Source organism: Aythya marila (genome assembly GCF_965140915.1).
Source record: "Aythya marila genome assembly, chromosome: 11".
NCBI classification, from domain to species: Eukaryota; Metazoa; Chordata; class Aves; order Anseriformes; family Anatidae; genus Aythya; species Aythya marila.
The window spans coordinates 7,445,229-7,468,112 of record NC_139052.1 but is presented as its reverse complement, the minus strand read 5'-3'; the positions used below and the strand labels follow the sequence as shown (position 1 = coordinate 7,468,112).

At 39.3% G+C, this 22,884-nt stretch overlaps 1 protein-coding gene across 1 annotated transcript; it reads right to left on the bottom strand.

The window, feature by feature from the left end:
* Positions 1-720: 720 nt before the first annotated feature.
* LACTB (lactamase beta) lies at positions 721-11,346 on the bottom strand. Its single transcript, XM_082769191.1, has 6 exons — positions 10,895-11,346; positions 10,296-10,362; positions 7,830-8,020; positions 7,144-7,489; positions 5,409-5,574; positions 721-4,126 (listed from the first exon to the last, which is right to left on the bottom strand). The coding sequence occupies exons 1-6, from the start codon at positions 11,147-11,149 to the stop codon at positions 3,583-3,585; spliced, it is 1,569 nt and encodes a 522-aa protein (XP_082625317.1). The 5' UTR covers positions 11,150-11,346; the 3' UTR covers positions 721-3,582.
* Positions 11,347-22,884: the final 11,538 nt, after the last annotated feature.

Genomic DNA, 22,884 nt, shown 5'->3' with positions numbered 1-22,884 from the left:
TCTGATTGCATGGATTACAAAGGCTAGACAGATTTAAGAAGGACACGCAGCTTATTTCCTTTCCTTAATGATTTAGCCCCTTTACCATGTTGTAGAATGTGGTGATAGTTAATCTCAAATACGAAATTACTCACTTATGTTCAGATGTTTTTCTGGAATGCATGGCTTTCCCTTCCTCTATTCTGGTCTAGAAATTGCACTCTATACTGAGATTCCTACACATACACACACAAAAAAAAAGAAAGTGTTTTGCAAAATACTGAAAGCATTCAGAATAAAGAAAGCATATGGCATACAAGCAACAGTAAGTCAACAAACTACGCTAACAGCTGTGAATGACTAAGACAGCAAAACCATGCTTATTTTCAGTATTAAGGTTGGAAATAATTACCTTTTTGCAATAAGGAAGCAGGTTTTTAGTTAGCTCTTAAAAATCAATCCCTGTCTAAATGGATATTCAAAAATTTAAATTTCTTTTTAAAACCATGATAAACCCGTCAAGCATGCCACCTTATATTTATCTTGTTTTACTACATGAAGTCTTGAGTTACGTGTCAACAACATCTTTCAGAACATCACCTGCCATGGTGGCCTTATTGTTGAGAATCTCTAATCAACTTGTGTTAGTTTCATAAAGAAGTGGTAAGTTTCTAGTCAATTAAAAAAAAATGATATTGTAATTCAGTGCATTTGCAACATGTTTTATTTCAGTTAATTCACATAGCGAACACTGATAATTACCAATGCAAAAAGTAGGTGTTTGATACAGAAATAGATGCACCAATTTTGTACACATGCCTTTAAAAGAAGTACACTTTTATGTCAGCACCACACTGTTTTCACAACAAAAGTTAATTTAAGAGCATGTGAGTCACCTAAGTTGCTCTTAATTTACCAGTTTCCCCCATTTCTTGCTAGTTTATCAAATAACTGGTTTCAGATCTAAGATGACAGTAGCAATATTAAATCACTTGTGACCTGACTACACGTGCTAACAGCCAAACTGATTTCTAGTCACACGTACCTGCTTTCTCTTCCCACCCTGACCCCAACATATAAGAACTTAAGATTTATGATGAAGTACCACATCAGAGAAAGTTACTGACCCATTTTGCTACAGGTGTTAGAAGATGAAATGTAGACTCCATAACATTTCCAGTACTGTAGATACGATAATAGGCTTTTAAAGCCTTAAGTTACAGGAGATTAAAACAATGTGGTCTTCGCATATAAGAAGTTGGTGGCTAAACATATTCTATGATGGGAACAAGAGACTGTTAGTATCTTAGTGTTACAAGTATCTTAAAACACTTCTTAGCGTTACCCACTTTCTTACATACTTCAAACATTTGCATTCATTACTGTTCAGTCATATGTAGACAAGCATAATAATAGACCTATACCTTCTACACGCTTATTTTTTGTCTAAACCCAGTCACAATGGTCAGTAAGTGAACTTTGTTGCTTCTGAAGTACACAAAGCTTTTGAGAATAACTACTACTTGCAAAATAAATGCATCATACAAGAAAAGTCTGCTAAAGTACAATGGATCTTGGAGTAGCAGCATTACTTTTCAGAGTTTCTATATTTAAAATATTGTGTTTGGTCAACTTCTGTTCAGGTGTTCTTGAACATGGAAACTCAGAACTACTTACTCTTGTTCCCTGTGTAAAATGGGCAATGACTTCTGCTGCTGCACATTTACACAGCTAGTTGGTGCTGAAGACTGGAAAAAAATGCTGCCATTGAAGATGAGTATCTCCAGTATTGAACTCTCAAACAATATTAAAGATTCAAATGGGAGTAATTGAATACATTGCATCACCAAAGGCAATTTTGTTGAGAAAGGTTTACCTAGCCTGTCTTTACTGATTTGATATTCTTAAGATACCAAGACAACCAATAATTCATAAATACAAAAGTAAAATTTTGGTGGGCAAAAAAAACAAATAGTTCGGGTGTACCTTTTTACTGTTTTAAGGTACAAGAACAATTAAAATTTTGAAGAGCCCTATTGTCAATTAAAAATGCAGGTAGAGCACTGACACCTCAAAATAATACATTTCTTGGTTTGTCTGTCTTAGCCAAAAAAAAAAAAAAAAAAAAATCACAGGCCTACAGGGAACAGAGCTGACAACCTGGTGTTTCATCAAATAGCAGGCATCAACTACAAAGTTAATGCCAAAGCATAGTCATACCTGCATCTTTCCCAAGCTACCTTATTTCAACTGTTATCCAAGACATCTGTCTCCTTCTATTCAGCAAAGCAGAGCTGCTAAATGGTGCAGAGATGTAAGTACTCAAACCTTTTCTGAACAATGCTTTGTTTTGTCTCAACCTGGAAATAATGTCTGATGTAACCACAAGGGAAGTAGAATAAGCAACAAAAGCCTTGGTGATTATGGAGATCTTCCATGCCATTATGGAATATATAAAATTAATATAATCAGCTATTACTGTATCTCAAAAAAAAAAAAAAAAAAAAAAGTTAGATAATACTTATCTGGAAGTCTACAACAACTTCTTGTTCAGCTTTGTACAAAAGTAACTCCTTGAGGCAGGTCTTCAAAATGGAGAAAAGGATGGTTTGGGGAAAAAAAAAATTACAAAATCTCAAAAAAAAAAATCTTCAAGACTTCTACTACTGGCTTCAAGACTGGGCTTTAAATTTTACTGATTTTAGTTCCTTATTCCTGTATCTGAAGGAATATCTATGTTCCAGAACATAGTGCCATTTCCAGCTATTAGCCACCATTTCTACTACCGAAGTTAGCATGTGTATCATCCAGTAACAATGGGACTGACAGCTCATCATATTGTGCTATTTGGGCATATTCAACTGTGAAATAATACCCTTATTTCCACGGTACAATAATCTCATGTTCTCTGTGTAATAAAAATGGAAGTGAGAACATCCAAATAACAAATGATTTACACATATTATTCTAGGCTCATTTCCTAATTCTTTGCAATCTATAATTCCGACAAAAGCGTACTTCTGGTACTTCTTCATTCTGGAGGTAGCTTTGTTTTTTGCTTTTCAGACAAATAAGAAAAGCTGTATGTAAAAGTACAAAAGTCAACAGTAAAACCATTTTGAAGCAATGGTGAACAGGTCTGGCAGACCTGAACTTTGAAAATAACAAATTCAGTCTTTACGTGCCCAAATCAAGATGTGCAAGTTGTTCAAAAGCTTTAACATTTAAGGTAGATAATTTTTTGTTTTATTCAGTACAAGAAACAAATCCTTTTTTTGTTTTCTTTTTCTTTTTTAATCTTTGTTAAGTACTTAAGTAGATGAGGAAAGAAAACCTGCTACTGAAGTGATAATTTACACAGGTAATGCAGGAAGTCAAATTTGACTGTTACATTTTTCTTTTCTATCGGTTAGGAACTTCCCTGAGAGATGAATTCCAGCTACGCTTAAGTTCTGTTAGTGCTGCCACACTTAAGTGTACTGTTGATACTTTTTCCTCATGTATTCTTACATATCTCAGAATCTAATTTGATCTCCTTCTCCATTTTCTATGTTTCAGTACAGTGAGTTCAGTTACACATCTCTTTTTTTTTTTTTTTTTTTTTTAATCTATGTATTGTGCCCGTTTTTCTTTATCAAATTCCCTTGCAATCTTTAAGGCAGTGCTGTTGAGGGAAACTGACTGCATATTACAAATAATACTAACAATTACTCCTCTAGGTGGTGCCACTAGTGCAGTGTCTATGGCTTTGGAGTCCAGATCTTCAGGAAGAATCAGGAGGACGCTACTTGCCCCCACTGCACCACCTGTATGAGATGCATAGTGTCTCTGCTGTCTGCAAAATCCATATTGTTGCTTTTTCTCTACTACAGCCCAAGCCATTGCATATTTACCATCCCTGTCCCATGACACTTCAGTTTTTGGCACTGGGGTCCACATCATTGCGACTGTGTCTGGTTTGAGGTACCCAGGAAGAAGTTTGCCACCACTGTTTTTAAATTGTCCAACTTGGTAACTGTACAACATGGCATTTCCAAATTTCAGAAGGTCACCTACTGATGACAGAAAGCCTCCACCAGCCCATTTGTAAGAGTTGTCCACATATGGTGCGTTTACCAGACGTCCTTTTTTGTTGTAAACGTAACACCTAGAATTCAAGAAAACTCGTCATCTCAGATACTATGTAATACAACCTTAAAAGGGCATACTGAGCATGTATTAACTTTCTCTCATGAAACTTTGTCTTTAAAACATTTTCCTTAAGTGTATTTCATTTGTAGGAAGATTAACAAAAAATTCAGATGGGAAAAACAAAAATTAAGCTTAGAAGCTTAGTTTCAATGTAAGTACTAATCCTTCTACTTCTTATTAGGTTACGCAAAGAGTGAAAGCAATATACAAGAGACAGGATAGAAACCTGTAGATCAGCCAGCACAGGACTTCTCTCAAATCTCTTTATTACGTTTAAAGTGTTTCAAGGAAGAGGAATCCTATTACTACACTGTGCTTATCACACACAAAACTGAAACTTCAGCAAGTTTTATATGGACTGTTCTGAAGCAGTAGTTTCCATTTGTGATTGATTTCTCCCCTCACCCAATTACAGTTACTATATATAACTGAACATTCGGAAACATTTTTGCAAAACCTTTCATTAAAATGCAAATTGGAAAATTACCAACTATAAATGCAGAATGAACAGCGAAAGAGGAGTACAGAACCTCTGAAAATTTGCAAGCAAAATTAATACCAGCTCAAAGCATTTTAGAATACAGCAGTAAAACTATCCCTAAAAGATTACCAACTGCTGTTGCATATTTAAAGCATCGCTTTTACAACAGTTAACGACATTGAAATGTAAGTACTATAAACCTTGTAATACAATATGTTCATTACCACTCCTACTTCATAAGAGCACTTTAAAATCCAAACTTTTATGAAGTTTGAACCTCATTTTGATTTTTTTTGTCTATAACCTGCTTTTGTGATTGTTAGAAACTTCCTCCAGCACCAAAATTTAACAAATCAGGTGAGTCAACAAATCACAGTGGCTCAGTAAAATAAGGCTCAAGACAGATGAGAAACTCAATCCTTATTACTCCACTTTCATCTATTTACACTTACCTGCTTAATTGTAACCAAACTAAACGCAAACTTCCAAGTCACCTCTGCCAGTTCCCTGCCCCATATATACCCTTATAATAGGAAAAACTTATTTCCCATCCCATAATTTCACATTAATTGCAGAACCAATACCATAATGCAGAAATAAAATCAGTTAGTTACATGACTAACTTTGAAATAACACGAGCCACTTCTTTAAGGGCCCAACCAAAAAGAAATTGCACGTTCTTAATTCAGTTTGCTCAAAGATAGAAAGAACAATGATCACTGTAAGAAGAGCAGAGTAAAAATTCATCCTTGTTTACCTTGCTCTGTTATATATCATTGCTTCATTGTCATCTAGTACAGTTGACAGCATATCCAAGTCACGAAACATTTTTAGCATATAATCTGTAAATTTTTGTCCCGAAACTCTCTCCACAACAGCACTTAAGAGGGTGAAGCCATACGTTGAATACAAGAACTGACTACCTTAAAGAAAAAGGGAAAAAAGTTTAGTTTCATCGTGCTTATGTTTTATACCATAGGCATCCTATTTAAGTAATCACACGTGCAAATAAAGCTATGTATAGCAATAAACAATCAATTTAAAGACCCCACCCCCAATTTTAATTGCATGTAAAGCACTTGGTTATGATACTGGGTCCTAGAAACTGCTGTATGGCAGCAGACAGACGCTTGCTAAGTGCAGGTAGCTCTGAGAGCAGCGCTAAATGTTTTCCAGGATTCTGCATGTACCACCAGGTTTCATGCTAAGATATAAAGACTGACATTTAACATTCTTTACATGCAATTTGCCATATTAGTTCTAACAATGATACCTGTATTTGGAGAGCTGAAACCATGAAATTACTTAAGAGATGCTGACCTACCTAACTTGTTAGCATCTGTACCATAAAGACAGAAAGACAACACTACATTCAGTCAAGGTTTTCCAAGGCCTTACTCATATTTATCACTATGAAAGTTCTAGGTTTCTAGTTCTAGAATATCCTGGAATATTATATAAACAGTAACGTGTATTATTTTAGATGATGTATCCTGTTTTTAATCTAAACTGGTGGTAACACCTTTTATCAAATATCTATATATCAAGCAACAGTTTTCATCAAAGTGTCCAGAGTCAAGACAGATCCCTTACCTGATATGATTCCTAGAACCCTCAAGATGGTACGTGTTAGCTTCTCAGCCTTCCAATCCCTCGCCCCATAAATACACATTATTAACTGTTTATCAGCAATGGGTATCATTTGCCTATTAACCTAACTCATTTAGAACTTACACCTGAAACTCTTCTAAGTCCTCTCTACAATTGAATTATGTAATTCCAGTAACAACAAACCTTGGTAGTTCTATGACTCCATGGTATTTCAATATAATTATTTAGCTCTGATCTGTTGCCTCAATAATGTTGCTTTTGGTTCACATCTAGAAGGTCTCCAGAACATGAACACGGCAAGCTGGTGGCTGCTTACAAAATACTTTGTAGATATAAAGTGGTTAGAATATACTTTGAAATTGTATTTTCATAGCACTTAACTGCATTACTCAGAGCTCCTAAGAGTTTTATTTCTACCTGAGGTCCCACCTTTGCACTATCTTGGACTCTTTGTATTACCTTTTACTTTTTAGGACTAACCTACATCATTTTTTGAACCTGCTTGCTACTGGAATTACACCATTAGAAACATAACCATATAAGCATAATTTTTTAAGTCAGCATATTGTTTAAGATACCTCTACAAGATAGATATCCAAATTGAACTAGTGAAGTCCTGATCAGTTCAGTCATCAAAAAAGTCGTCGGTAGAAGGACAATAACATGACTATACAGTTTGTACAGATCAGCCCAAATACTTCTCCACTGAGCTTTTATCAGGACACAGGAAAAAAAAATAACCAGTGTTTTTGTGTGTTTTGATTTAGTTCTACTTATTGGACCCTACTAGCCTCACTGCATATAAAACAATTTGAAACAAACAAACAAACAAAAAACATCACCACAAAAGTATATTTTGGTCTAAAGGAGTAGTAACTCACCTGGTTTGAAGAATAAAGGATCATTTTTAAATATTTTCAGCGATTCGATGACACTTTCAAATTTTTCCTTCAAATAATACTCTTCTTGCTCAAATTCCTTGTCTCTCTTGCCAGGTTTTGAATTTCGGCTTTTTACTTCACCTTCGTGTTCTTTCTTTGGTTTGACAGAATCAGTTTTTTCAATGCCTTTACCATCCTTCTCTTTTTGTTCTTTATCCTGATTGGGTTTTGTTAATTTCAATGCTCTGTTTGCCTTTTCCTTTTCTTCCTTTACTTTTGCAATATCTTTTTCATAGTGACGAATCCCACTCAGGTGTGAAACTAACAGTCTTGTAGTAATAGTGACCTAGGTAGAATGAACAACATGAGCTCTGTGATTAAACACACAATGCAAACTGATTCACCAGAAAGTAAAACTCAACATGAGGAAGGGACAGAGACATAAGAGCTTTTAAGCATCATGTATTAAAAGGAGTTAAAATAAATAAATAAATATATGCACACCACACACTATAAAACTGAAGATCCAAATTTCCAGCATTTCTTTTTCAAGCAACAAATATCAGTACTTGTCTGTATGATTTCTGATGTTTTACAGGAAGAGATAATACAGCACTTGTACACATATGGCTGTGCAATCACAGGAACAAAATCCAAACAAGTGTTAACAATAAACAACTACGCACCTTTTCACCCTCGTAGACCTTTTCTGGAAATTCAGGGACGTATTTCTGCACTGGAGCATCTAGGTCCAGTTTCCCCTCTTCCCACAATTTAGCAATGGCCATCATGGTAAGACACTTGCTAATACTAGCAATTCGCATGATCGTCTCTGGCTTACATAAAACACGATTCTCTACATCAGCATAACCCAAACCTTTAAGACATAAAGACATAAACTTTTAATACATAAAAACAGTGGTAAATATTTTTACACAGAGACATGCTGAATTATTTGCAAATTACTAGATTTACTGGCTCCTCAAAATATATTTCTTCTAGCTGAACTGAGAAATGAAGCATTAGAAGCATGCTCCTGCTTCAATTAAATGAATAACAGTATTTAGTAGGATAGGTTAATCAGAGCCCATGGTATTAACCAGCATCAACCCAAATTAATGATTAAGCACACAAAACAAACTTAACCCTAAACAAGACTGAAGATTAAGCCAAAATTTTTACTCCTGAGGTCAAATATTTAATGTAGAAAAACTAAAGACAACAAAACATGGATTGTAAAATAATTCTCCAACAGTCCTACATACTCTTTTATTTCTCTAATTAAAGATTAAAAACAACTAAAAGGTCCTATTTTATCAATATAGAAATTAAGAAATTACTCAAAAACCTTGCAACAATTACATAAGCTGTAAAGATTCACAAAACAGTCTGTTTCACCACCTTCTAGCCTGACTTCAATGAAAAGACAATTTCAGAATCCCCATATCAGTGTTTTCCCTATATAACCAACGTAAGTCTGGTGGCACTAACTGGAATTAATGAAGCATTACCAGACCCCCAAAGTAGTCTTCATTTTGAGCTGGGTTTGAAGAAAACGTGCAAGTGATGTTTCAGCAGAAAAAGCTATGAAGTACAGTGATGATACACTTGCAGGTTTCAGTACAAGCACATTTGTAAAACCTGCAAGCAATGCATTGTCTGGCTATATAACACAATAGTCTAATAGTAAACTACTTGGCAACAAAACTTGCCAAAATACAAGAAATAAAATCAATTATATCAGTTGCCTAAGACATTTTCTTTCTTTCCTTTTATGTGAAATTACTACTTGAGCTTTTGCATTGTATCTGTGAATGTAAATGCCATACTGCTAAGGAAAACACCTTCTGAAACTCAAATCACTCTCACCAATTTAGCAAGAAAACAGGTTTGATACCAGTCACAACATACGTTTGACTTATACCCGATTCTGTTTTACCCCCCATGAAGCAGGGAGAAGGAAAACAAAATGAGCTAGAAACCTACTAAAGCAATGTGATCCACATCCCAGCTGCCTTTCTCAAGGCAGTGCCTTTTTCTGTATCCACACACAGCACTGTACAGAAACCTCCATCATGGCTTATACTTCCCCACGTAGTTGCCTTGCTATGGGATATGGCAGTCAGGGTGATAAACCACAACCCAGGCACAAGTTCCCTCAAGCACCTTCCTGAATGTCAAGGAAGAGATCCCACAGGAGTCTTAGAAAAACCTCTGCTTTCATTACACGTAAGCTGAGACAAGAAAAAGCTATCCTATTTGAAAGCTATTGTAATTGAGTTTGTAGTACAATTGTCTTTATCAGGCCACATTACAACAGGCACCAGAAATTCTGCTACTCACTTCTGTCACAATAAGAGAAATGGAGAACAATAATCAGCTTTACACTTATAAAAATAGTAATTAAAACACTATCAGAATAAAGTTAAAAACTTACAGAGATTTTTTTTTCAAATTCTTTACCACCTTCATGAAATACATTTGTATTTACTACCATTACCTTATTTGTCCAAAAAAAGAAAAAAAAATACAACAGATTATGAAAATATTTCTAAAAACACTGTATTTTTTATAATGAATATCAAATATCTACGATGAGCAAAACTGCAGACTATTTAAAACTAACCTGTATAACCAGAACAATCACTTGCAAATTCTGAAAGGATGACAGCTGTTAAATCTCAGTACCTTCCTAGTAACAATCTACACCTCAGCCAAGAAATAGGAGAGAGATCACCAACTGCAAGTTATTATTACTTTGACTATCAAATAAGTTCCTAGGAAGAAACCAGGTTTTTAACCTCCCATCACACTTCCAGCAGACTACACTACAGGTGTATGCCTAGAGTACGTGTACAGTCAAAGACTGATCTGACAAATTAATGAAAGAAACATTCTTAAACATAACCACTGATATACACTAGCATACTCGTGAAGTTGGTATGTTACTGACTCCTAGATGTTAACAGCATTTACCAAGGAAAGTACCACTTCACGCTCCCTAGGCACCTGTCTCTGACCACTTCCCTGAAACAAGACATCAAGTGGATGAAATCCTGGCCTGGATGGTGTGTCTGAATTGGTCACCATTTCCTGGGAAATGGTGACCAATTCAGGTTGTGGAAACACAACCGGTAGTCCCACATACTGACCTTCTGACCAGACCTCCTTGCCATCTACAGAGACTCCAACCAGTATACCTGGGATTCCTGCTTCATCCTGTCAAAAAAGAAAAAAAAGAGTGAAAACAAAGAATCTCTATACTTTTTAAACACCTCCCAAGCTCTAAAGATGCAAAAGCATCTACTATTACAAACATGATTGCATATTTTTGCAACGTTATAATTTAAATTCTATTAAGTATTAGACAGTCCAAACAGGCATAAATTGCTTTCACAAAGCAAAGACTTCAATTCAGCAGCTCTGAAAAATACGTTTATCAGCGTAATAACAACTTAATGAAAATAACTTACTTCATAATTTAACGAACTTAACGAGCAGGACGCACAAAACTCAGAGGAGAGTCCACAGGCAGGCCGTGCCCAGCAGCACCTCCTGAGTGCACGCAGTCCTTCCAGGGGCTGCGGTTCCCTCCTCAGCAGGGCAGCTCCTCCAGAGCGCCCCCCCCGCAGCCCCCACGGCCCCCTCCGCTTCTCGCTCTCCTCAGGAACCGCTCTCCGGCGCCCGGCCCCCTGGCGGCCATCTTACCGCCCCTGCCCCTCCTCGGCCCGCCCTGCGCGACCCCCAGCACCTTGATCCTCCGCAGCAGGTCTCGGCTCCTCTCGATGGCCGCGCCGAAGCCCCGAGGGGACGACGCCGGCATCGCCTCTTCCTCCTCCTGCCCGACGCCGGCCTCGCAGCCCGCCGGCACCTTCACCCCCAGGGCCAGCCCCAGCGCCAGCCCCCAGCCCCATGGCCGTCCCCCGGCGCCGCCGCCCCCTCGCCGGGCCGCCGCCAGCCGGCCGGGGGCCGCCGCCCGCCGCAGGGCCCGCGCCAGCCCGTACATGGCGGCGCCTCCCCGGCCCGGCCCGCCCCGGCCCAGGCGGCTCCAGCCGCTCCCGAGCGCTCGCTCGGCCGCGCTCCGAACGCGTCGAGCCCCGGCGGGGCCGCCTCGCCCGCCCTGCCCCTCAGGGCCGCTCCCCAGCCCGGCCCCGCCGCCGGACTAGGGCAGGAAAGCGGGCGGAGAAAGGGCGGGAGGAGGGCGGCCCCGCTGCCCGCCTCAGAGAGCCGCCAGGTCCCCCTCAGCCTCCTCTTGGCCAGGCTGGGCAGACCAGGGGTCCTCGGCCCCTCCTCACAGGAAGTAACGCCGAGATAAAACGTTTTACTGCTAGATGAGCAATTTAATCTAAGTTAATAAGAAATTACCAACAAACGTAGATTTTCCAAATGCCAGGTTTAGAGTCAAGTTTCAGCCTACGACAGTGCTAACAGCATTGAGAGCTGGGCTCACTGAAGGTTTTCGATGTAGTTGCTCAAAGACCGTAGAGACATGCCAAGTGCCCTCCAAACTACACTTCTAAAGTATTTCAGACAAGCTTCCTCTAAACTTGCTCCATACTGGTTGCCAATAAACTTTTAATAGCTGTCTTTCTAATGATCTGAATGTTGTCTTAATAGCAAATTGGACCGAATGGTGACCAAATCATAATATTATTTATTACTCACGAAAGCAGGAGGATTTTCATTGTATCAGCAGCTTGTGATTGATATACTGTACATACCAGCTAGATGCAAGCCCTGTCCAATAACCAGGCCTCTTATGAGCTTTGCCAAGTGGATGAGTCTGCAGATTTGGGATCCTCAGAGGAGCCCTTCATTCGCAATTAAAGGGAGTTTAAGTGCCTAGTGCAAAGGCAAATCCAGAACCACTCAACAGTGTTTGTGGAATTGTTAGTCCGCATCTCTAACCGGGTCATCAAAACATCTCTGTTAGCATGAAGATACTCAGTTATACACCTTCCTATACAACAGTGCTGTGAAATTACTAATTACAGCAGATGATGTTAGGTTCCCTCCTTCAATTTCATTTCAGTCTTTTTTTTTTAATCACTTATTACTGCTCTTTACAATAGCAGACCACCTAGACCAAGAGTCAAAAGCAATAGGGAAGGACAGTGAGGGACTGATTTATACAATATAGTCCCAAATGCCCAAGATGTTATATGATATTGTCCATGACGTGTAGAAAATCCTTAGGCTTATACTGAAAGTAACTGGGTCCCTGACATACTTCGGAAAATGCAGAGGTGTACAAACAGCTGAGAAATGATCAGAGTGACCTTTGTTTTCAGCTGTTCAAAGTGAGTCGTTTTAAGAGAATGCCTTTAACTAGACTGTTATAAGACCTTAAACCTTGCAAATACAAACTAGATTGACCAGAATTACCATTACCTAGCAATGCAGAAAGGTCCTTGTGCTGCAAACCCAGCATCTAGTTTGACGGATTGTGCATTGCTTTGCCATTTCTCTCATGGAGCTTTTCTGGAGTATCAAGACAGTAACAGACACATATACCCGCTACAGGATTGTTGAACAACAGCTAACAATCTTTAATAGGACCACTCCCTGAATGTTATAAATGTTGACAACGAATAAAAGTGCTTATAAATGGAAAAAAAAAAATGAAAAAAAGGAGTTGTAAGCAAAAGTGGGTAACCTGTCCTTCTAGAACTCTGCATATGCTATAAGAAATTTCTGAGATGCTAACCTAAGGCATATGATGTCCTTCTTCATGTCTGCTGATCTCAAAAAAATGCAGAATGTTGCAAGAAGTCAGGCTAAATAGCTTTCATGTATGAAGTCAAATGTACACCAGATAATCCAGACTTCACTGCAGGCATTTATTCTCATTATTGTTTCTCAGTAAAATGCAGTTGTTTATCATGGTACAAATTCATACTCATATGGTCCAAGATGCTGTATTTGCTTTCTAGTAAGTCATTTTTGCTGCACTGAACTGTCCCAGATAGCATTTTGCAGCAGGATGATTCTCTTAATTCTTAATTAACCTGCTTAGCAGGAAAACTTTGACACCACACTTTTGAATATGCCTAAGCCAGAAATAGATCTTGTCATTATTCTGATTGCTTTAGTGCAGAGTTTTGCATTAAATCCAGAAGCACAAGATGGCTTGCCCGTATCTGTTGTATCTTGGTAATGTTTTAAGGTGTTGATAAGTCTCTACACTCACTAATAGAAATAGAAGTTTTTCATTAATCTCCTGAGACTAAGTTTTGTAAAGACTTAAACGATTAACTTCTAGATCTAAAAACGTTGAATCACATGGAAAATAGCAGGCAAAAGCTAAAATTGTCAAAAAATTAATCTGCATTTGTGTCCAATAAAAAGAAGAAAAACAGGAAAGCAGCAATTTAAAAAAGTCATCTATATATACGTACAGAGATATAGGTGAAGTTGATGTTGATGGAAAATACATGTACAGAGTAAAGGGATAATGATTCCCTTGATCATACAATGTTTCTAAAGATTATATTAAAAAAATCTAACTTTGTAAAGATGACAAATAAGAGGAACATTAGGTATAGACAGAAATCAAGCTCTGATTTCTCTCTATTTCAGAAGCATTTTCATTTATTTGAGAACCAAGACAATTTTTATTTCCCTCTGTTTTGACACATTCATACAGCAGATGGCAGTAAGAAACTTTATTAGTTTAACCACCTAGCAAAAGGGACAGTTCCACTACAGTTGGATCTCTCGTGGTTGTCACGGTCTTACAGAACAGAGTTGCTCTTATAGAGTCCTCACCCATTTACATTATTTGCTCGCTCTTGGTCAGTAAGCAGTTCTCGGGATATTATTTGTTTACAAAGTAAAGTAACACCTGCCTGATTACAGTACATGTACCATTACCTTAACACTAAAACAGTTAGACCCAGCCAAAAACCAGGCATCTCTTCCTGAACACATATGTAAATAGGTGTGTACTTACAGTTTGATGCTAAGATTAAAGTCTTCTCTGAGCTTTTTTTTTTTATTGAACTAAGATAATGAGTTGGTGAATTCTCCAACAACTTAGCCCACAAACATTAATCAGGAACAAATCTTGAAACATTCAAAAGATGTCTGAAGCAAGAGAAAAAATAGCATTAAAAACATGGGGTTTTTAGACACAGAGACCAATGTGCTTATCTTCAGCTGTGTTTGAACTATGATTCAGACATTTATCTTTATTCCTTGAGGAGTTCAGTTAGTAGCACTGATCCTGCTATCATCAGACCAGCAGCACAGCTCTGCCATACCCAATGTCCCCATCACAAACAGACAAAGCAGCAGCAGTGGTGGTCCCCAAGCCCAACCAGGAGCCCGGTGACTGGTCCTGACTTCTAAGCAGCAGCTCATACACCTGGACTCATACACAGTACTACAGGTTGGCCAATGCTTTTTGTTGTTGTTTGCTTTTTACACACACCATAAAAGATATGTAACTCTCCTTAATGTACTCAATTTTTCTGTGTGCTGAGGATGTGTCACTTGGGAATTATTTACTTTCAATAAAATAGAAAACGAAAGTTTTATAGTGCCACATTGCTACTTCCTTTGTTTTATGAGTTGCATGCAGTCTGACAGAGATCCTAAAAACAGGATGGAGCCTGGGAAATACTTCGCATGTCAGGGAAAGGAATGCTGAAAAGGCTGTGCTGGAATTACAGACCATCCAAAGGGCACACACATTTCTTTTTCTTTCTTTTTAGCAGAAACATTAGTTTTGAAGCTCCAGTTTCTCAGGGGTGATTTCCTCATACTTGTAATTCAAAGCCTGCTTTAAACCTCTTGGGACTCAGAGGAAAAAAAATTGTCATCCACTGAAAATAAGCAATGAAGGAACATTTGGGAAAAATATCTGTGTAAAAAAAAAAAAAAAACAACAATGACAACAGCAACAACAACAACAAAAAACAACACAAGAAACCACATAGAATTGTTTCCTGTTTTTCCTGAAGTTCTCCTCCAGAGAGGGATAATTTCATCCCTGAGAATGACTTCACATTTATCATTAAATATTCAGTTGCTGTGTATAATCTTTTAACCCTCTCCAGCTTCTCTCTCCACTCTGTGGGTAGACATACAATATACCATGGAAACATTGTCTTTCATGACCACTGTCCACATGAATGCAATAGGTACCAGACAGCATCACTGCCTTCAACTTTTCCAGACATACCTTTTCAAACTGAAATAGGTTGCTTTAAAAACAAAACAAAACAAAAAACACCCACAGAAGGTATAAAACACCTGAAGAATTAAGCATATTAACCCTAAAGTATAATTCTGATGCTCAAAATGCCCAAATAAACAATTATAAAGTACATGCACTTAGGAAAGCTTTCCAGCTTGCTCTAAAAGGATCTCCTCACAATTGGGTAATAAGTACTTCTCCACTCCTCCACAAAATAAAAACCTCAATAAAATGAACAAGTCCCAGACAACTATGCATGAAGAAGCGTGGCAGTGAGAACTGTGACTGCCTTACATTGCCTGACTTACTGGGGAGAGCAGCTGACCATTCAGTCATGCTCAAGTGCCACGGTCGAGTGCCACCTCCACAGCACATATCTACAAGTAAGGAAGAACAGGCACAATTCCTCTGTCAAACAGAGCAACAGGAGGAAAAAATGTTTCCAAATCTACATGAATTATCACACACATCCCTGTGTGAACAACACAGTCCTGACTTGCATTTACTATCTTTATCTGTCCTTCTAGATGGAAGAGTTGGTTTTTCTCAGTATCTGTTCTAGCAATTTTTCCAAACCCTCCCTTATTTGAAGATACAGCATGTCTTTTTACCTGCACCTATTGTCACAAGCAAATGCTGCTCTGCAGTTCACACAAAACACTCATCTAGCTATATGTGCATGCTGGCTTCTATCCCATTTTCCACACATTCACTGCTATGACTATCAATTTTTGTGTGGTTTCACCTACCTGTGCTGCAATTATACCTTCATTTTGCTCTTTGCTCTGCAGACATCTCCTGTGCCACTAAAAACACTCTTCGTGAGAACTGAGCACAGATAACTCAAACTGCATAGGCTAGTCAAAAACAGGAAAAAGCCTCTTATCAAATTAGTAACATCTAAGATATTTGGGTGGAGGCATTTGGCACTGGCCTTGCATATTCTTATGGGAACAAGTCCATGCATACCATACAGACTCCATTCTTTTACTTCATATCATTGTTCCCAAGCTGAGACATGTTTTGAAAGAGCTTCTCTGTAGATCTGTAAATGCACAATTATTAAATGCTACACAGATCAGTGAGAAGGTATTTTATTCTACTCCTTTCTAAACACGTAAGATAACTGTACATCAAGTCAATTGTTTTTGCACAGATTTGTGCTGCATCAGGATCACTGCAAAAACTCAAATAGGTATTTTTGTACCTCCTTCTGCATGCAGAGCTATGCAAAACAGCTAAGACCATTTTAGAAACTTCACTATTGAGGGAAGACAACTACCTGGGATGACTGACTTCTGCAGTAAGCACCAAGTGGGGGATAGTTTGTCCCTCCTGCCACTTGGAAAAACCAATCAACTGCTTGAGTTGGAAATACTATCATTTATTTTCTTTGACTGTGAACCAAACCAGAACATGCCATCAGCACAGAACAGTTCCCTGTTTTAGGTGCTATATATACCATCTGGCATACAGCAGTGTATGCCATGTACACCTGCACACACACATACTTAACTTACAGTTATACTTCAAAGTGTGATTAACAATAAAAAAAGAACAGTTTTACTACCTGTACCCTCATCTTAATGTCTGCCACTCAGCTGGATTTGTTTCATGCCATTGTCTCTGGCAACAATAATCTTGTAGTGGGAAGGTTTCAAGATATTGACGAAAGCATCAGAAGAGGATCAAGCTTAGTACCAAGGCTGAAGGGGAAGCTGTGCTCTACTTAATAACATTTTTTTTCCAAGTGGTGTAATGAGAGCTAACAAGCTTCTACATGACTTGGTGCCTGTCAAGTTTAAACAACAGGTGTGAGTAAAAAACATTTCATATATGGATAGCTGCTGTTTTTGTAAATTCTCAAACAGGAAAACAAAACAGAAACTAAGGGAAATCCCCACTTCATCTGAGAAATATATTAGTAACTGAAACAAAGGGACACACTTAAGTTTTGCTATTGAACTGAAGTACAGAGAGTAATTCTTTCATTATTGCCTCAAAGGCAAAACAGACACGGGGAAAAGAGGAACTGGGACAACAAATGTCAGAGCTTACTGGGTTTACTGTATTTTAAATAGGGATTCTGAAACCTTTCACCTTTAATACAGCATCTGGGCATCCTACTGAGACCAGCATAAACTGCTACATGCTTAGCACATTTGAGTATCAGTCTCTTTCTGTAGAAACTGAAATACAGCATTGCAATCCTAGCTGGGGACAACTGTTTATTTTTTAAATCTACACACTAAATGGTCACAGCAGCTAATGACCCAGCAGTTTTGAATCTAGAGAGAACTTCCTACTGTGCAATGACTCTGTAAAGCTCAATCCTACAAGAGTGAGACTTTGCTCTAATGGAACTGTTTGATTAAGGGTTAGTCAAATGGGTAGGCCTTAGTTGTATATATACGCCATGTATGTGTATGGACACAGTTGTATAAGCACTTGTCTGGTTTGGTAAAGGGAACTTCTTTGAAACAACTGAGCTAAAATGGCACAACCCCCTGTATCATATAATCAGCTAGGTTGGAAGAGACCTCCAAGATCACCAAGTCCAGCCTCTGACCTAACATTAACAAGTCCTCCACTAAACCATATCCCTAAGCTCTACACCTAAACATCTTTTAAAGACCTCCAGGGATGGTGACTCCACCACTTCCCTGGGCAGCCTGTTCCAATGCCTCACAACCCTTTCAGTAAAGAAGTTCTTCCTAACATCCAACCTGAACCTCCCCTGGCACAACTTCAGCCCATTCCCCCTCGTCCTGTCACCAGGCACGTGGGAGAACAGACCAACCCCCACCTCGCTACAGCCTCCTTTAAGGTACCTGTAGAGAGCGATAAGGTCGCCCCTGAGCCTCCTCTTCTCCAGGCTGAACAAGCCCAGCTCCCTCAGCCGCTCCTCGTAGGACTTGTTCTCCAGGCCCCTCACCAGCTTCGTCGCCCTTCTCTGGACTCGCTCAAGCACCTCCATGTCCTTCTTGTAGCGAGGGGCCCAAAACTGAACACAGTACTCGAGGTGCGGCCTCACCAGAGCCGAGTACAGGGGGACGATCACCTCCCTAGCCCTGCTGGCCACACTGCTTCTTATACAAGCCAGGATGCCGTTGGCCTTCTTGGCCACCTGAGCACACTGCTGGCTCATATTCAGCCGACTATCCACCAATACTCCCAGGTCTTTCTCCGCCAGGCAGCTTTCCAACCACTCCTCTCCCAGCCTGTAGCTCTGCTTGGGGTTATTGCGCCCCAGGTGCAGGACCCGGCACTTGGCCTTGTTGAACTTCATGCAGTTGACCTCAGCCCATCGGTGCAGCCTATCCAGATCCTCCTGCAGAGCCTTCCTACCCTCGAGCAGATCGACACACGCACCTAACTTGGTGTCATCTGCAAACTTACTGAGGGTGCACTCGATGCCCTCGTCCAGATCATCGATGAAGATATTAAAGAGGACCGGCCCCAGCACCGAGCCCTGGGGGACGCCACTAGTGACTGGCCTCCAACTGGACTTGGCTCCATTCACCACGACTCTTTGGGCCCGGCTATCCAGCCAGTTTCTAACCCAACGAAGCGTGCGCCAGTCCAAGCCACAAGCAGCCAGTTTCTTGAGGAGAATGCTGTGGGAAACGGTGTCAAAAGCCTTGCTGAAGTCAAGGTAGACCACATCCACAGAGTGATTGTACAAACTATCTGCGCTCAATTTAAACTTGGATTTTATAGTTTCTCCTTATTTCAATCCAAATCGTTAATAGCAAATAATTGACAAAAATAATGGATTCAGAATAAACCCTTCCAACTGATCCCTTTGCTAGCTGTGGAATTCCTAATGTCTGCAATAGTAAAACTGATAGGGAAGCAGAGGGAGGACTCAGTAACTTAATTGCTCAAAATAGCAACATTTGCTCCTACTCCTCCAGATACAAAGACATACAGGCCTGTGTGCTTTTTATTGTTAACCTACAACAATAACAGTTAGTTTCAGAGCAGAGCACCTCCCATGGATTAACAACCCATTTGGGTCCCCTAGGCTGTATCTTGTACCTACAAACCTTTCCATTAATTCATTAATCTCCAGGAAATGCTCCACACTCAGACACATCTGTGTGCAAGTAATAAAAGCACACACACACATTTGCTAAATGCTGAAAAGCAGCAACTAAGGACAGCATTTTTATTTTTTTTTTCCCCCTGAGGCATCACTATTTCCTTGTTAAAATAATTGATCATGAAGTCCTAACTTACAGAAACTTAACCTAGATTTTGCTGATGTAGCAGGAATCACTGTCAGAAAAGATTTTGTACTTACTTGTATGGGAAGAGTTCCTACATATTGTGCTTTAAATGATGAGGAGTTTTCCTCATCATGTTACTCCTAGATGAGGAGTAACAAAGAACGTAACATTCTCATGCCACCTTCCTCCATGTCAGGGGAATGTGGTAGGTGCAGGAACAAGAGGGTGCTATTGGAACAGGACAAGGCACAACTACATGGCAGCACTTGGATGGGAGGATTCACTCTTCCATAAATCAGCTTCGTGCTGTCCACCTTCCCGACTGGCCTTTGACCCCTTGTGCACAATTCTGTCTTATCATTCCCCTGTTAGCTGCTTTCTCGTCTAGTTCACTTTCTATTTTATTTTTTATTTTTTTGTAGATAGCCTGCATAAATTACATCATCCCTTTATCCTATTTTATACTGTGCATGTGTACAATACTTTCCTTTTTACAATAAACAATCACAGAATCCTGTATGTTGGAAAAGACCCTTAAGATCATGAAGTCTGCTCAATCTTTTTAAAGGAGATGCTGTTTAACCTGTATGTAGCCATCCCTCAAACCATCCAAGAGAGGGAAAAAAAACAGTACTGAGGTGCCCTGAAAGGCCAAAATATTCATATCCAAAAAACTATGTGATGTGCCTTCAGTTCATCACACTGCTAGTCAAGAAATAGCAACTGTGAAGAAAAGTATTTTCTGTGCATCTAAGATTTCTGTCTGCTTCTGTCTCACATGGTTTCTGCGCTCATATAAATTAACTGGGATATCTAGTTGCTCACTGAGTTCCCCTCATTATTAGAGGTGCCCTGCATTTATTCCATTAAAAAAAATATGCAACAGTTTTCTCTACATCTCAGACTTGCCAGTTTGTAAACTATGGAGGTTTGCAACTGAAGCCAAGAAACTTAAACAAACTTGTCTGAATTTTTCCATACCATAGCCTTGGAAAGCACACAACCCACCATGAAGAAAGAACATTACACAGCTTTCCTCCGCTAAAAGGAACTATTCCTGTATACATTAAATATATATTTAAAGCACTATTTTTTTCAACAACTTTGCCCCTTTTGCTGTAATTCCCACATAATCTTTCACTTATGCTCGTTTTATTATTAAACAAGCCAGAAACATGGAAAAAAATAAGCACCTAAAAAAAGTATTTTCCCAAGGGCTGACCCAGGTAGAATTTTTTTCCCCCTTTTTTCCTTTTTTCTTTTAACTTCATAGCTGGCTAATTACTTTCTCATTTTGCTGCCACTAGTAAGATATTGCAGCAGTCATAAGACAGCCTAGCAAAACATATTCCAAGAACACTGACAGTATAGTGAAGTTTGCCAATTTAATCCCGATTTTGAACACCATCAGTGATGGCAGAAATCTGTCAGTATGCACAATTGCATAATACCTTTTACAGACTCAGATTTCTCAGTCAGGTGCTAGAGCTCTGACAGACAGAGCTCTATAGGTGCAGCCTACTGTTTTAACTTCACTTTTTAAAGACAAGGGCTTAGATGTCACTCTTACCTCTGTCTCTCCTCCTGTTTAACAACTCACATTTTTGTGAAAGTAAGGAACCATTAAGTAAGTTAGAAACAGAATGCCTGTGAGTGTCCTGCTGGAAGGAAAGGCACACCCTACAGCAGGCCTTGCTTTTTCCTACATATCAAAGAAATCCCAAGAGGGAAGCCAAGAGAACTCAAATGCATCAGTATCTGCAAAAAAAAAACAACCAACTTCACTGCATGTTTAAAATCAACCACAAGACATGAAACTGCAAGAAGGCAGGTTCTGCCAGTTTCAGTGCTCTCAGTGCTGCTTATTTAATTGGAAGAAAACTCACAAAACAACCAAGACAATTACAGAGCATGGCTGCACAACAATGGTAGATTTCAGTCTCTCAAATATGTTTCCGCATTGAAGAAAAGGGCGAGTAACATGCCAAATCAAGACACGCACACTGGGGAGTGCTGAATGAGGCAGGGTTTTGCCATTTAAACAAATTTTGGAGTTAACATTTCTAACAAATTACCTTCAAGAGAAATTCCTATTTGTTTGGCATAGAGTTAAATCAAGAACCTGACTTATGTATTTTACAAGCCAGCACTTTCTAGTTTCACAAGTTCTGTCTGATCAGACGTTGCAGGCAAACAATCCACAATGGCTAGTGGCTTATGAGGTATGGTGGAAACGGATTTTTCATATTCCAGCAAATACATCTATGTATCCATTTATGTGCCTGTTGGTAGTCAGCCAAAAACACCACTCAGGGTGATTCACCTTCATATTCCCTCAGCTCTCCTTGGAAACAGAGAGCTTTTATTCGCTTGTTACAATGGTTTATGCCATTACCTACAACAATACGCTTTGGGGAAGTCTATTCTAGAAACATTTTTTTAGATTCATTTCTGTCTCCTTGTTTGCACATTCTTGCCCTTTTAATGGGACATGATCTCACTAAGACATTAAAACCACAGCCTACCCCCACCCTTGCACACAGTAAGAGGTGATTTCAGGCTTCCTAAACCACAGAACAGTTTGTGGTCTCCTAGAAAGCAAACAATTTTAAGCAGCAGTCTGACCTTACTCAGGCACATGGTTTAGGTCCCACACATGGACCATAGGACCATAAAAGCAATCCAGTGGAGCAGGCAGTACACTTTGCTCTGGAAGACTCACGGCCAATAGCCATGAACTCTGATCAGCTCTCAGCTCTACCTAGCATAGCACTTCCCACTGCAAACAGCCCTGCTGTGCCACAAGGCTGGAACTCTTAAAGCCCAGTTATCTGACACCTTATCTTTGTACTACGGAACAAGAAAGATTAGTTTAACTTACCTCTGCATATCTTATATTTGGAGCTTTACACTGTCAGCCTCCAGTAAAAGCTTAAGATACTGCCAGGGCTTTGGAACACGTATTTTGCTTTCCAAAATCACTTACATGAAAATGTGAAGCCGCAGATCTCCTTTCCATTCAGGATGACTTGGTAGCAGCTAATGAATCATGCAGAGGTGTGCCAAGTTGCAAAGTTCTCCCTTTCATAGCACAATCAAAACAAAAACTAAGGCCAAAGAGACTCAGATCAGTAGATCCTCCCTTTCTGACTCCCTTTTAACCTGACACCATCATGTAATACTTCATCCTTTTACCACTACACAAGCTCCTGATAAAGTCACCTGGTTTCAGTTGCTTGCTAAGGAGATTCGTTGATGATCTGGAGGGCTACCTCTACCTGCCTCTTACCAAGCTCCTTGCTGCTAGAA